The 15958-nt window shown below is 44.0% G+C and overlaps 2 protein-coding genes across 4 annotated transcripts in view; one reads left to right on the forward strand and one right to left on the reverse strand.

The window, feature by feature from the left end:
- The window catches only part of TRAPPC3L (trafficking protein particle complex subunit 3L), a 47521-nt gene extending 31645 nt beyond the window's left edge, over positions 1–15876 (reverse strand). The window contains exons 1-4 of one of the 3 annotated variants that reach the window (XR_004983708.2): positions 15733–15876; positions 9160–9611; positions 7406–7584; positions 7267–7333 (exon numbers count right to left, since the gene is read on the reverse strand). The gene's annotated coding sequence lies outside the window, so the exon portion shown is untranslated. Of the gene's footprint in view, positions 1–7266; positions 7334–7405; positions 7585–9159; positions 9612–15732 lie in introns of those variants that run through there. The other 2 variants (XR_006740096.1, XM_045573339.1) reach the window with 2 other exon arrangements.
- On the forward strand, positions 6663–9655 carry CALHM4 (calcium homeostasis modulator family member 4). Its single transcript, XM_036414381.2, has 2 exons — positions 6663–7223; positions 9269–9655. The coding sequence occupies exons 1-2, from the start codon at positions 6663–6665 to the stop codon at positions 9653–9655; spliced, it is 948 nt and encodes a 315-aa protein (XP_036270274.1).
- Positions 15877–15958: the final 82 nt, after the last annotated feature.

Consider the following 15958-nt stretch of genomic DNA (forward strand, 5'->3'; position numbering starts at 1 on the left):
CTGGGTTCAGACCTAACCAACTCTACATGATCCCCCAAATAATGGGTATCATAGACCCCATCTTGTGTGATTAGAAAATTTAAATACACCTGGTAACTGTTTACCCATAAAAAGTTGCTGAAGGAAAGATAGAATTTGGGGTGCTGATATTTTCTTATAAAACTGTTGCTCAAAATGGGTGTTCTACACTTTAATAATGTATGATGATCCTGGCAGAGAAAGCAAGCCCTTAGCTTCCTTTCGATAGTCCCTAAGATGTTGGCTATTGAAAGCTCTCTTTATTTATGCACAAGTACACTGTATAGTTAAAGTTGAAACAAGAATCCCTCTCATCTTGGCAACTGCAGGGTGTGGAGGATCAAAACGTTTCCAGAAATAAAAGCATACGACTCAATTTAAGAAAGTAGCCTCTTACTTCATACAGCGTGAGTCAATTAGCCCTATGTGTTCTGGAAAGTTCTTGCTATAAAGTGACAGACTGCTGACGACTTTGAAGACGAGCATGGCATAGTTGAAAGAGCCTAGGAAGGTTTGGGAGGCTCAGGCTAAGCTGCAGTCCTACCACTTCCTGGCTCTGTGACTTGAGCAAGCCATTTTATTGCTCTCTGGCTGTTTCCACATTCGCAGAATGGCAATAATAATGCCCACCTCACAGAATAATTGTGAGTATCAAAGAGATAATGTACACTATAAAGCACATTACAATGCACTATATAAACAATAATTACTCAGGATTATTCTTGAAGTGGAATATATTGAATGGGATTCTACAATATTTGAAGTATTTCCATGAATACCTTTGTTCTATGACCCCATTCTCAGGAAAATCCGTGTTGATGGGTCATAGTGTGGGGGCGCTTTTCAATAGCAGTTTAATAGCACCTTTTTATATAGAAACTTTACCTTTACAACATGGTTTTCATGTTCTTTATCTCATTTTCATTCAACTTACAGTCTGAGAAGTAGTCAGCATGGTAATCAATACCATGTTATAGGATAGGCATCTAAGTCAGAGAGGGTAGAACATTTATTCCATGTTAGCTCAGTAGTAGGCAACAAAAATTAGGCTAAATTTGGTGATTCCAAATTTTAAAAACTTTTTTTAATTTATTTTATTTTTTATTTTTTACTGCGCACACTGTAACTACGTTACAAAAATATTTTAGGGGTAGAATGACAAAAGCTACTAAGGTATGGTGACAGCAAACTGATGGGCCCAGAATGGGGCAATTCTGGCTTCTGCAGGAGAGATCCCCGCAAAAAGCATACACAAGTCCTGTGTACTTGGTGAGAGGGGAGAGATGGTACGGGAATCAATTTTACAAAACTCTAAAGGTGTGTTATGATGACCACAGGGCCACCATGAGAATGGACATCATGATGAAGTTCTGCTCTTCTTCCGGCCGACGGTGGGCCTCACTTCTCCCCAGCCCTGCAGCCGGACCGCCGGGCTTCACAAGGCCCTGCCAGGGCTACTGGACAAAAGCACAGGCTGCACACGCTCAGTGGGAGGCATGGCCTCCAGGACAGGGGTTTGCTGGTCTCCAGACTGTGGAATGCAGTTGCCCTAACAGGTGCAAATGATATCAAGTGTCGGGCTGGTGGGGGTGGTGTCACACCTTACCGGGTTCGGCACCTTTGGTACTCGGGTTTATTTAAAAAGGAGTAGCCTGGGGCACACAAGGCTCACTTGGATCTTCATTTAAACAGGGGAGGTTAATTCAAACATGAACACGATCTATAATGACTGTGCTGGCAGCAAACTAGAAACAAGAGTCATTTCAAAGTAACGCATAAGTTTCTCCTCTTTTTAAAAAAAAATAAATCTATTTTATTGATTTTTCACAGAGAGGAAGAGAGAGGGATAGAAAGAAACATCGATGACAACCAAGGCACATGCCCCCGACCAGAATCAAACCTGGGACCTTCCAGTCTGCAGGCTGACGCTCTATCCACTGAGCCAAACCAGTCCCGGCAGTTTCTCCTCTTTTATTCAGAGTTCTCTCAGTGTCCTAGGCCTGAATTTGGACTGAGTTTGAAAATAAGACGCATTCTTCAGGCTCATTGTAGCTGCACTGCAGTGTCAATCCACCCAAGTAAATGGTGAACTGGCCAACTCCCCTAGGCTGTTTTTTGGCAGGTACATGGGCAGCTGAGTAGAGAAGCTAAAAGAGAAAATGTACTAACCCGTCCGCCATATAATCACCCTCTGAGATCATCCACAAACCCCCAGACAGGGCGAAGCCACGTCCAGCTCTCGTAGGCAGCGGGAATGGCACCAGGTGTGAGTCCGGTGAAGTCAGACCAAACCCGTACTTGGGTTCTGGCTAGGAAAGAACTCGGAGTCCAGACCCAAATTGAAAGAGAGCATTTACTGGGTAAATGACAGAGATAGAAAATGCAATTCCTAGAAGAAAGGGGCTTAAGAAACAAGCTCTAGAGGTACAGGAAGGCTCCTGGAGCTTCAGAGTGAGGAGGGTAATGGGGCCTCCAGAGAGGGGGAAAGGGAAGGAAAGGTGAGCTCCCGGGAGGAAGAGCACTCTGGCTCCTCTGTCCAAAGGCCTCTAAGGGTGGAGATCTTAGGGGAGGCCCCAGGGGGAAATCTCAATAGACTCCTGGTCGGCAAACTGCAGCTCGCAAGCCACATGCGGCTCTTTGGCCCCTTGAGTGTGTCTCTTCCACAAAATACTATGGCCTGGGTGAGTCTATTTTGAAGAAGTGGTGCTAGAAGAAGTTTAAGTTAAAAAATTTTAGCTCTCAAAAGAAATTTCAATCGTTGTACTGTTGCTATTTGGCTCTGTTGACTAATGAGTTTGCCGACCATTGCCCTAGACCACATGTGTCAAACACAAGGCCCGCGGGCCAAATCCGTCCCGCCAGGCCTTGCAATGTGGCCCGCACCGCGCTGTCATCACTGCACTCCGCTGCGTTTCCATCACAATGACAGTTTATGACTGTTCAGTAAACCATTCGGCCCGCGATTTAGGCTGGATTTTAGATTTTGGCCCCTTCTCTGATTGAGTTCGACACCCCTACCCTAGACTATTGAGCAGCTTTCCAGGAGTGTCCTTTCTGGGTAGTGGTCTCCACTGATGGATTGGCTGGCAGCAGGGCAAGGGGACATTATTCCATGTAGCTGGTTCAGACATCAGCCTTGGCAGGTTTTATTGTTTATCTGGGCCTGGAGCTGAAATACAACTAGGATCTACAATAGATGCTATCTCTAGGGAGGGGAGGTCAGGAGGTCCAATCACCCTGGGGGCTAGGTCCCACCCTACAAGCTGGGGCTTTCCCACCCTGATGACCTTCCGGACCTGGCCCATGGTCCTTGCTCTGTTCATGTCTGTCCAACAGCCTACAACACAGCTACTATACATCTTTCAAGGAGCTTATGATTTTTCATGCTTTATGTGTGGCCTAGTTTTAGATACTTTGCTTGTAAGTAGCATGGACATTTTTAAATCACTCTACAAGTAAGTTTACACCAGCTCTGATGTGGCAGTTAAACAGCATTATCCAGACCACCTGGGTCCTATCTTGGTTCTTCTATTCTGTGTGTCCCATGTACAATTTCCTTAATCTCTCTATACAGTACCTCAGTTTTCTCATTGGTTAAAAAAAAAAAAAGTTGAGGTTAGTACTAGGACTTCATCATAGGGTGATTGTGGAGGGTAAATAAGATAAAGTTCTTAGAATAATGCCTACTATAGAGTAAGCAATCATTAATTAATTGTTAGCTATTTAATTTTTTTATCGTGGAAATTGGTGTGTTTGGTCTCACTCCTACCATTATTTTTGTGTTTTCTTTTTACCATCCTTTCTCCTTTATTTATTATCTATTTTCCTATCAATATTCTCTTTTTTTCTGTTTTTTAGACTGTATTTCTATTGTTTAATAATTCTACTTAAAATTTTACTCCTGTATTAAGGTATGATATACAATTTGATGAGTTTTGACCTACGTATGCAACCGTGAAGCCATCAAATCAATCAATATAATTGACATTTCCATCACTCTGTTTTAATTGTGTTATTTTAGATTCTTTGACTATTTAGCATCCATTAATTACAGGGCCGCACTAATAGGCAGTCATTTCTATCTCCTGTGGGACACAGAGCCCATACTCTGAGGCACCTTCTCTCTGTCATACAACAAGCCAATATTTCCCCTACCCGGAATCAACCCAGGTCCTGGTACCAGACAAGTAGTGACAGCCCCGGTGCCCAAACCCGCCAGGATTCTTTGAACTACCCAGCCCTAGGCTGGCTTCTCTGCCCTATCTTCCCTCTCCCATGGAAACCCCAGTGAAAGCTCTGGCCTAAGCTTTCCACTCCAAACTTGGTGTTTCTCCCTGTGGCTGTGGGTGGCCTGGCATCCCCTTTCTCTTGGTGAATGTAAGTAATAAATTCTTTTCTCCGTGGTATTGGCCTCTCTGTGTCATCACGCAGTCATCTCCATAAATTGAAATCCTGGCGGTACAAATGGATACAATGCCCCCAAGCTTTCTCATGCCTCTTGGCAATCTCTCTTCCCATTTCTCTTCCCCCATTGCCTCCGCAAGTGCTGGTCTATTTTCTGTCAGCACAGATTAAGTTACACTTTTTAGAATGTTATATAGTCACACATTATGTATCCCTTCCCTTGAGTTTTTTATTTAGGAAATGATTTTGAATTCATTCTTGTTATTGTGTTATTTCCAGTTTGCAGCTATTGTAAGTAAAACAGCTATGGTCATTCCTGTGCAAGTTTTCCTGTGGACATATGCTTTCATTCTCTTGAGCAAATACCTAGGAGATAAATGAGTGTTATACAGTGGATGTAGAGTTAACTTTTAAAAATACTGCAGTTTTCCTATTTTACATTCTTACCATCAGTGTCTGAGGGTTGCAGTTACTCTGCAATCCTCACCAACATTTGGTATGGCCAGTATTTTTTATTTTGGCTATTTTAGCAGTCATATATTATTACAGCCATGTGTTGTCTCAGTTGTTTCTTTTAAATGAAAAAATAGTTATTTCTATATCTTATAATTAAAGGAACATCTTGAGAATATCATATTTGGCCGAAACCGGTTTGGCTCAGTGGATAGAGCGTCAGCCTGTGGACTGAAAGAACCCGGGTTCGATTCTGGTCAAGGGCATGTACCTTGGTTGTGGGCACATCCCCAGTGGGGGGTGTGCAGGAGGCAGCTGATCAATGTTTCTCTCTCATCGATGTTTCTAACTCTCTATCTTTCTCCCTTCCTCTCTGTAAAAAATCAATAAAATATATTTTTAAAAAAGAATATCATATTGGTAGTCATCATTATTTTTTACTCCATTCTTTCCTCAGAGTTCATTTTCTCCTAGCTGAAAATATATGTTAACAATCCTTTTACTGAGGTTCTGTGGGCAGCAAATTGTCTTAGTTTTAGGTATTTTTCTTTCGCTTTGTCTTGAGTGACAGTTTACCTGGCATTGTTACTCTGCATATGTTGTCTCTAGTCTCTGTTGTTGCTGATTAGAGTTTCCTGCTAGTCTATTGTCTGTCTTTCATGGGTTATGTATCTCCTCCTTCCGCTGGCTTTTAAGAATGTCTCTTCATTGTCCACATTTTGCGGTTTTACTATGGCATGTCTATATGTGGATTTATCTTTACACTGTTCATAACATCTAACACCATTCTGATGTGAGAACTTTCTTTGATTTTGCAAAATTCTCATTTCTCTTCAAATAAAAGATCATGGGGTTGCTTAATTTGTCTTCTATTTTCTTTCTTTTTTTTTTTTTTAATATGTTATTTCTTTTTTTGTATTGCACTTTGGATGAATTTCTCAGCATTATGTTTAGGCATGTCCAGTTGAGAGTTTCTTTGAAAAACAGAAACTTATATCTTATTTACTTTTTGTAAGCCCAACCAAGCCTAGTCAAGTGCCTATTTATATAGGAGTTATAAAAAATGATTATTTTTATCTTTTCTTTATAGATATGTAATTTTATTAATACCCAAATATTACATTTCCATAGAACAAAATACATTATATAAATAAATTTACAACTTAATTTATAAAGCAGCACATTATTACATTAGATTCTGTCAATCCAAATAGATTTTTATGCAAAGTTAGGATGCTTTTGTTGTGATTCGGCTTTAGCGGTACCCAAACTTTGTTTTGCTCTTTTTGGGAAAGTTTTTGGAACCTTCTGGCAGAACTCTAGGATTATGGACACTCCAGACAGCTGTGAATTTTGGATCACTTTAGTTTTTTTTTATAATTTCCATCACTTTTTAGGCCATATCCTGAACTAGCAGAAAGGTAAGAACGTTCTCTGTTTTGCTTCCCCTGCTTTATTTGCTGGTGCTGAGCGTTTTGTGTCAGCACGTGGAATGATGGCAGCAGTTTGCTTTGTAAGCAAGCCATCCTCTCCTCAGTAGGCAGATACACTAAAGAAGCTATTCCTCCTCTCATACCAGAGGAAGCCTCTTTCAATTTCTCCCAGCTGTCATCAGAATGAAGCGCATTTATTAGGTTAGACTCCCAAGTGCACAAGGAGAGATGCTAGCATCCTTTCAGCATGACTGACACAACCAGTCCAACCAGTAAGACCCCATAAAATGGTTCCAGCTCGAGAAGTCTAGTGATCAGAAAGGGCTCCGAGCTGATCCGTGGAAGAGCTTCCCAATGATGGGCCCCGCTCTCAGCAGCATCGTGTCTTCTCTGCAGAGAAGTGGAACATGGACCAATTCTTTAATCGCTGTTTTGACGCTTGTTGGGCAGCAACTGTTCTCCTCTTTCACCTTCAGATGTCCGTGTCAGGCTGGGAAAAACTTCTACTATGGTTCTGCTTTCCTAGTCATTCCTGCCCTGATCCTGCTGGCTGCTGGCTATGCTCTGAGAAGCCAGATGTGGACCATTTCGAGGGACTACTGCTGCCAATGTGCCCCTCCACACCGGAGAATCGGCCTCCTGGAGCGCAAGCTGGCTTGCCTCCACTTCTTCAGCATCACCGGCAGGGCACTGGTGGCTCCACTGACATGGCTGGTGGCCACCCTGATGACAGGCACCGACTACGAGTGTGCAGCAAGTGAATTTGCAACTGTGGACCCTTACCCAGTGTTTAACAACATCAGTGCCAGCAAACGAGAAGAGATCTTGGCTGGGTTTCCATGCTCCCAATCAGCTCCATCTGACATGATGCTGGTAAGAGATGAAGTAGTGCTTCTGCACAGATACCAGTCACAGGTAAGTTCTTGATTTTTTTTCTTTCTTTCTTTCTTTTTTTTTCTTCTGTTAGCCTCTCCTATATTAACTATCGTGGGAAACATTTCACATCCTGCTGCTTCTCAGATTGTCTGTTTATAGGACACAAACTAGGTGTCAATCATGTAAATTCAGTTAGGATATTGGGCTTTGGAATCACAGACCTGGGGTTGAGTCTTGTTTTGCTGTTTAGTGACCTGTAAAACCTTAGGTAACTTATCCATGCTTCACTTTTCTCAGATGTAAAATGGGGATAGTAATGGGATCAACTGCATAGGGTCAGTGTGAGGAACAGGTCAGCTAATGTATCGAAAGCGCTCAGTACTGTGTCCAGAATCTCTATCTGTAAAAACAATGAATTTTAGATATTGTTATTAAAATTATTATTAACATAGGACTACATTTTATCTTGCTACATATATATCCTTAAATATGAATTCTTATAAAGATATCTAAAATTACAGGAAGCTTAAATATAATTAAAAATAAACAACAACGATGGTCTTAAATGAAGCTTCCTTAGACAGGTTTGTGTGAGAAGTGGGATGAGGGAGTGGGAGGAAGGCCTGTCTTTCCCATCTGTCTCCTAGAACCCTGAGAATCCCCCCTTGTGAGGTTTCCCCAACTCTTCATGCTCTTATTTTTCTCTTATTCCCTGATCGGAACTCTCCTCAACGTCTTACATCTGCTGAACTCCTCTCTTAATGATTTACGTGTGAACATCACCTCCTCTGAGAGGCATTCCCTGATACTCTTCTCCTTGAAACAAGTTCATTTCTCTTCCGTTGTGCTCCCCCCAAACCCTGTGTTCACACGTATCAAAAAAAATGACCCATCTCGCTATATTTCTTGGATTGTTCTTTTGTCTCTCTCTTTGGGCTTAAAGACTGCAGAGAGACTGAAGGTACCTTAAATTACTCACCACCAAGCACCATGCACAGCACATGGGAGAGGTCAGCCTGAGGCTCAATAAATAACAGCTGATAAATTAATGGGCGTCTGAGATGGCCTTTCCTCCACCATGCTGGCCTCTCTCAAGTTTCATTGTGATGAGTACGTTGTAGGTGTTAGCCTCCACGGAGGGTAGCTATCTTAGCATGCACACTGTAATCCCCGGCCTGTTGGTGCATAACTAACTGTGGAAGAGACCTTCACCTTCCAGACTAGGGCCGCCTACTGCTGGTTCCCCAAATGTCTGACACTTGTGTCTCACTCTATGTAATAACTGCTGAATATTGAAAAGAAGAAGAATTAAAGGAGTGTGTGTGTGTGTGTGTGTGTGTGTGTGTGTGTGGAAGGGGGGATTGTAAGAGTAGAAAACAGCCATTCACAACAATCTTCAATGGTGGAAACTCGAGTTACAAATAAAATCTAGTTCATTTTCCTTTCAAAGCATATTTCAAAAACAAGTCGTAAAACTAGCCGGCAAATGACTATTTGAAAGGAGAGGAAAAGGAAAACAATAAATTGTTATACATTTAGGGACATGAGTGTGTGCTCATTGACTTTCTTCTTTGGTCATAAAAAAATAAAAGCACAGAGCAACTCAGGAAGAAATATTAATGAATACTTGGCACATCATTGAAGACGCCTTAGGAGGCTACCATTATTATCTATCGTATCATTCTCATCACCATCATCATCAAACACTAAGTAAGCCCCCAGGGAATATATGGGCCTGTACCTGATGGTTGAAAAGTAAGGCTGAGCTAAATGCAAAGAACGTACTTTATGTACCTTTATGCAAGGTAGCTGGTGGGTTATAGCATCTGCTGCTTCAGGGACAACACTTAGGATGCATTCAAGACCCTTTGTAATCCAAAAACCAAGTTGAAATGGTTGGGCCTGTACCTCCCATCCATATCCATATCAAATGATCATCACCTTGTTGGTATGTTAAAAACTAGAAAACAAATACCTTGTCCACAGTTGGGACCTGTTTTGTGGGAATCCCTCCTACCCTGGCTATTTCTTGAATATTCGAAGCATTGATGCTTTCTGTTTTCCTTTTAAATAATTACATGAAGATGCTGGGCTGGATTTTGATCACCTTGGCAACCGTCCTTAGCCTCGTGTCCTGCTGCGTGGTGAGGTGCTGCTCTCCCCTCACCCCTCGGCAGCACTGCTACTGGACCACCCACCTCCGCAAAGAGAAGGAGCTCTTTGAGCAAGCGGCCGAGCAGCACGCACGCCTCCTCATCACGCAGCGCCTGAGGAAACTCTTTGGCTTTGTTCCTGGAAGTGAGGATGTCAAACACATCCGCATTCCTTCCTGTCAGGACTGGAGGGACATCTCGGCACCCAGTCTTCTCTGTGTGGGCGAAGACTTGCAAGGTCACTATAGCTTCCTCGGAGGCCAGGCGGATGAGGCTAATGAGGAAAGCACAGCGGGAGGCATTGAATTAAAACCTTGAGCTGAAACCGGTGTGGCTCAGTGGATAGAGCGTCGGCCTGTGGACTGAGGGGTCCCAGGTTCGATTCAGGTCGGGGGCACAAACCTTGGTTGTGGGCACATCCCCAGGAGGGGGCGTGCAGGAGGCAGCTGACCCATGTTTCTAGCTCTCTATCCCTCTCCCTTCCTCTCTGTAAAAAAAAAAAAAAAAAAAAAAATCAATAAAATATATTTAAAAAACAAAACAAAACCTTGATTATAACACCTCTCCTAATTCAAGTTGCTTAACACATACTTTATTCTGATGATGATGGAGTTTCAGTGTAATTCCTTTATTTTTTCTCTCTCCTATTATGTGTTTACAAAAGTCCATGCAAAACTCCATTTCAAAATCAAATTGTCTGATAATTGTGCCAATGTGGTTTTTTTGTTTGTTTTTTTGTGTGTTTTTTTTGAAATTTCACTGATGGTGATGCCCATATTTGTCTTATTAAAACACAATGGAATTTGGAGTTATATCACCATTTGAATCTTGGTCCTGTTATTTAATAGCTGTGCAAAAATTACTATTTGTAGTGCCATTTGTCTGCACATAGTAGCCACCTCATAGAGCTGTTGTAAGGATTAAATATTGAAACATAAGCAAAGTGCACAGCACAGTGGCTTTCCTCATATAAGTTCTAACAAATAAGTTCTAGCAGAAGTTCTACCTTCTCCCTCCTCTTTCATTTCATGTCTTGTATCACTATTTTCCCTGTCTCTATTTTCTGTGGTTTTTTAAAAATTTTTTTATTTGTTTGTGGTTGGTTTTTTTTTTTTTGGTGTTTTTTTTTTGCTTGTTTGTTTTTGTTTTTTTGTTCCTTCTATCTCTACATGCAGAAACTTTTCACTACTTCTGCCTCTACACTTACATATCTGACTTTTTGGAAACCAGGATTAGAAGTCCGTAAGGGAGAAGCCCATTGATGGTCATCCTGCCATAACCAGGGAAAGATGATGCATTGTATCATCGTTAGTATCATAAGTACTATTTGTAACACCTCTGTACTGGGAGCGTTTTTTAAAGCTATGACATAGAAAGCTGTGCTGTTTCATTAATTGCAACTTCGAATTCATAATCCACTTGAGGAAGCAAGACTGTAACATATATTTGCATATTCATTATCTACAACTCCAAAAGGGAGACCAACCTGACTTTCCTGTGTGACTTTGCATTTCCAATACCTGACAGTTTTCTAACTTGCCTTGATTATTTCTGATATATCCAGGGTCTTGTGTCTGATTTTTGCCACATTAACGTGGGCAACTGGGTCACTGGCCAAAATAAGCAAAATGTGGGCTTTTTTTAAACCAAAACAATGACTGCTTACTGGGCAACGGACCAAATGCCAATAGTGGAACTAATGTTCAAGATCCAGAGAAGTCAAGCAATTTGCCAAAGGCCACACACTTATAAGTGATGGAACCAGAACCCAGTAGCCTGCTATCTGACCTTGTACTCCACTACAGCACAAAAACAGAAGGCGGATTATAAAACTCCCAGGGCCTTGCAGGTGTAATTGTTCAACAACTAACTAAAACATCCTGAGTTCCACTGAAACTGGTTTGGCTCAGTGGATAGAGCATTGGCCTGCGGACTGAAAGGTCTTGGGTTCGATTCCAGTCAAGGGTATGTACCCTGGATGTGCAAGAGGCAGCTGATTGATGTTTCTCTCTCATCGATGTTTCTGATTCTCTATCCCTCTCTCTTCCTCTGCAAAAAATCAATAAAATATATTTTTAAAAATGTCTAAAAAAATAGAAAATAAATAAAACATCCCGAGTTCCAACAAGATGCCAGTATCACATCTGAGTCTTTCTTTTTCCACTTCCACTGGACCTGCATGTACGAGGCCTCACCTTCAAGGCACTGTGCTTCTTAACAAAGTGACATTTCCATGCTCAGTGAGGCATAACCTTGGATCTGAGCCACTCAACAGGCAGTAGCACTGATTCTATTAGCCACAGACTACAGGCTGGACCGGAAAGCTCAGGTATTCTCTCTCGTGCAGGGAGTGGCCGAACATTATAATCCATCCGTTTGTTTTCAATAGGCCATAGAGGGTCAAAATGAATGTCAGGAAATCATCCTCTCTCATCACTCATATGGTCTTATACAAGCCAATCTTTCTGGGACTTGATGATCCCTGACAAGAGACAGGGGTGGTGATTAAATTGTGGGAGTGGGTGATTAAACTATTTTGAGTCCTGGACTCGTTCAAAGAGCCATTCCAGGAAAAGCTATTTTGAGAAAATATCCAGAAAAACTGCGCTCCCGTGCACACACACACAGGCTCATGTACCTCGGAGTTTGAATACTGTGGTAGACTGACTATCGGCTTCCCCAAAGGTGTTCGTGTTCCAATCATTGGATCTTGGGAATGTCACTTTATAATTTATATGGCAAAAGAGACAAAGCAGATGTGAAGTAAGGATCTTGAGATGGAGATATCATCTTGGACTATCCTGGTGGGACTGATATAATCATGAGTCCTTATAAGAGGGCCACAGGAGGAATCAGTGTCAGAGAGAAGGCAAAGTATCAACAGAAGAGGAGTGTGGAGGACTGAGAGTGATGCCCGAGAAATTAGCCACGGCTGGCTGTGAAGATGGAGGGGGTCATGAGCCAAATCAAGGAAATGGATTCTCTCCTACGGCCTCCCAAAGGAACACAGCCCTGCTGACTGACAGCTTGATTTCAGCTCCAAGACTGGGTCTGACCAGGAAAAAACATATACTGTTCTTACAGGACTCTGAGACAAATCTGCCTTTTTTTTTTTTTGTTTTTTGTTTTTGTTTTAATATTTCTTTATTGATTTCAGAGAAGAAGGGAGAAGGAGAGAGGGACAGAAACATCAGTGATGAGAGAGAATTGAGCGGCTTCCTCCAGCACCACCCACACTGGGGAATGAGATGGAAACCCAGGCATGTGTTCTTGGCCGAAATCAAATCTGGGACCCTTGAGTGGGCGGGCTGACGCTCTATCCACTGAGCCATGCCGGCTAGGGCAAATCTGCCTTGTTTTAAGCCACTGCATTTGCGGTTACTTGTTAGAATGGCAATAGGAAATGAATTCACATACCAACACATTTCAGTTTATGGACACACATGCCTATCATGAATGACAGGATAAGACCTCTTAAGGCAGTTTCTGGGACAAGCATTCTGATCCTGCATGCAGATGCTCCCCCATAGGCAAAACTCTTGCTCCTGTAAATTAAATATATTTGTTATAAAACACACTGCATTCTATTTTTTAAGGTGGTTTAAAGTGCAACCCGGGCATGTGATCTTGACCAGAATCGAGCCTGGGACCCTTCAGTCCAGCACATGGACTGAAAAATAATAGCTAGGGTTATTATAAAATATTTTATATGTGGACATATTCCATTGGAAATGTGAGAAACAAATGCCAAAGGGGGGAAAATCACCAATCTGGATCTATGAGGTGCTTTATTGTATATACACTTAATAAATCCAGAGTAATCGGCTTTTTGTTTGATTTTCATTTTGAAATCATTCAAATTTGAGAAAGCTGCCTACAAAATAAGCATCTTGAAAAGATCCCATGAGATCTATATTTTGTTGGGTCAAAAACCATCCAAGCCAAGACCGGTTTGGCTCAATGGATAGAGCGTCGGCTTGGGGGCTTGGGGACTGAAGGGTCCCAGGTTCGATTCCGGTCAAGGGCATGTACCTTGGTTGAGGGCATATCCCCAGTGGGGGGTGTGCAGGAGGCAGCTGATCGATGACTCTCTCTCATCGATGTTTCTAACTGTCTCTCTCCCTTCCTCTTTGTACAAAATCAATAAAATATATTAAAAAAAACAAAAACAAAAAACATCCAAGCATTCACTGGCAGACCTAGAACAGTAAAATCTTGTAGGCAGTTTAGTAGTGCCTACCTTCAGGGCATTCTGACGCTTTCTCATGATTTTCTAGGACTCGCCCACGTGCCAGTTTCTTCCTTGCCCAGTGCTCTCCGAGCCCCTTCCCAGAGCTTGGCGAGATGGGGTATTCCGACCAGGGGTGCCAGCACCTTCTACAGCACCCAAACCGCCGGGGTGGCAGCGGGTCCTGGCTCTGGGCGCCCACCGTGTGAGCGCCCGCGCGGGTTGTGCGCCTCCGACCCGGCCATCCGCTGGGGCTGGGGTGGCGTCTAAGTCTTCCCAGGCTTACAATCGCCCTCCAGATCGCCGTCCTCCTGTCTCTGACGGCGTGGACGTGCTGTGCACTCCCAGGTTGGCCAAGCGCAGTCATGGCACCGGGATCAGACCTGGCTCCGCCTGCAGGCGCCCGCCCAGAATTTAAACCTTCCTCCACACAGCTCCGGCCTGTCATCGTTGTCTTTGCTTAGATCACATGTGTCAAACACAAGGCCCGCGGGCCAAATCTGTCCCGCCAGGCCTTGCAATGTGGCCCGCCCTGCGCTGTCATCACTGCACTCCGCTGCGTTTCCATCACAATGACAGTTTATGACTGTTCAGTAAACCATTCAGCCCGTGATTTAGGCTGGATTTTAGATTTTGGCCCCATCTCTGATTGAGTTCGACACCCCTAGTTTAGATGATCACCATAACCTCCTCACTGGTCTCCGTGCTTCCAGGCTTTGTCCCACTTACATACATTTACACGTGGTAGCTAAAGTCATGTAGGCTGACTGTCCCTCATCCAGCTAAACCCTCCAAGGACCCTACGCGACCTGTAACCCACCCCCATCCCCACCCAGTTCCCGGTGCACCAGCCACACAGGCTTCCAAAACGCCGAGGGCTCCAGTGCGGGAGCTCTGCCTTGTTCCCTCTGCCAGGAGTTCTTCAGCCGGTAACAAACCCTTCATTTATCGGAGCGGAGGAATCCAGGAAAATAAGCGCCGTGCGGAGTTACTGCTCTCCCTCCCCCGCCCCCTCAAAGGCTTAAAGAATGCCCCGTCAACCCTTAACCCTAAAGTGTATCTGAATGTTCGTTTTAATGCATCCCTCTGCTATAAGGAAGTTAAACTTCCTAACCCAAGACCAGGATGCCCTCCAGCGCACGGGACATGTTCATTTTAGAATGATGAGAGTCCTGACTGGTTTGGCTCAGTGGATAGAGCGCCGGCCTGCAGGTGCCAGGTTCCATTCCGGTCAAGGGCTTGTACCTTGGTTTCGGGCACATCCCCAGCAAAGGGAGGGGTGGTGGTGGTGTAGGAGGCAGCTGATCAACGTCTCTCTTTCATGGATATTTCTAACTATCCCTATCCCATCCTCTCTGTACAAAATCAGTAAAATATATTAAAAAGAATGATGAAAGAACACTTGAGAGCCTCACCATTGGGATCTTTATTACAAATTGTTTCCCCCACTACCCAAGTGAAACCTGATTTCATACAGAAAACAAAACAAAGGGAAATATAAAAAAAGTGTGAACAATCTCCTAATGTTGGGAGTTATTTTCCGCTCTTTTCTTTCTTTTTTCTTTTTTTTTTTTTTTACTTAACCATGTCCCTTTATTATAAACATAGTTACTTAATATTCTTCTCATAAAAGTAACACGTTAAGCCACTTGCTAAGCTTTTGCCACTAGGGCTCTTTGGAAAGCTTCTTTGTAACGGACGCGATACACTTACAGACGACATGTATACATTTGAAGCACAATCCTCGGCTTTACTGTCCCAAGCCAAAGGTCCTGGACAACTGTCAGCGTGCTGACACTGTCACATTGCTTATCAAAACTGTTCCCGACATCCGCGCCCTCTTTATCAATCCACAGAAACACGCAATCACGGACCCCCTTCAATCCGCGGGCAGCCGCGTTCCCGTTACAAACTTAGAAGGGAAGCCTAAGGGCTGTGAGTGGAGATCTCAGGACTTGCTGCCGATTCCTCCCCGGATTCACTCGGAGGAGATTCGCTATTCCGGGGCCGGGCCGATCCTCCCGGACCCGTGGGACCCCCGGCGGGGCTTCCCTCCCTCTGCCCACTGCGTTCTGCACTGCTCCGCGCCCAGCTCCCGCCGGACGCCGCGGGCCTGGGGGGCTGAAGCGTCGAAGTCACCCGCACCCCACCATCAGCCCCCACTGACAGCGCGCGCCGGTCTGCCCCACCGGGCCACCCGATCGCCAACGGAAAACCCGGAAACGGCGGAGGCCGCGAACTCCCTCCCCGAGCCTCCGCCGGCGACTCCCTCCGGCTCCGGAACCCGAGGCAGCCCTGACTCATCGAGCGCGGATATGCCGCGCGGAGGGGCCTCGCGGGCTCAGGCCCCCGCCCTAGGTGTCTGTGACGAACGCCTGACCCCGAGCCCTCCC

The sequence above is a fragment of the Pipistrellus kuhlii genome, unplaced genomic scaffold (genome assembly GCF_014108245.1).
Source record: "Pipistrellus kuhlii isolate mPipKuh1 unplaced genomic scaffold, mPipKuh1.p scaffold_m20_p_5, whole genome shotgun sequence".
NCBI lineage: Eukaryota > Metazoa > Chordata > Mammalia > Chiroptera > Vespertilionidae > Pipistrellus > Pipistrellus kuhlii.

Excerpts from the sequence above, each read along its gene's own strand:
- CALHM4 (XM_036414381.2), top strand. The coding sequence starts at position 6,663 with ATGATGGGCCCCGCTCTCAGCAGCATCGTGTCTTCTCTGCAGAGAAGT. Across the intron at positions 7,224-9,268 it reads TGCACAGATACCAGTCACAG|ATGCTGGGCTGGATTTTGAT; the intron begins GTAAGTTCTTGA and ends AATTACATGAAG.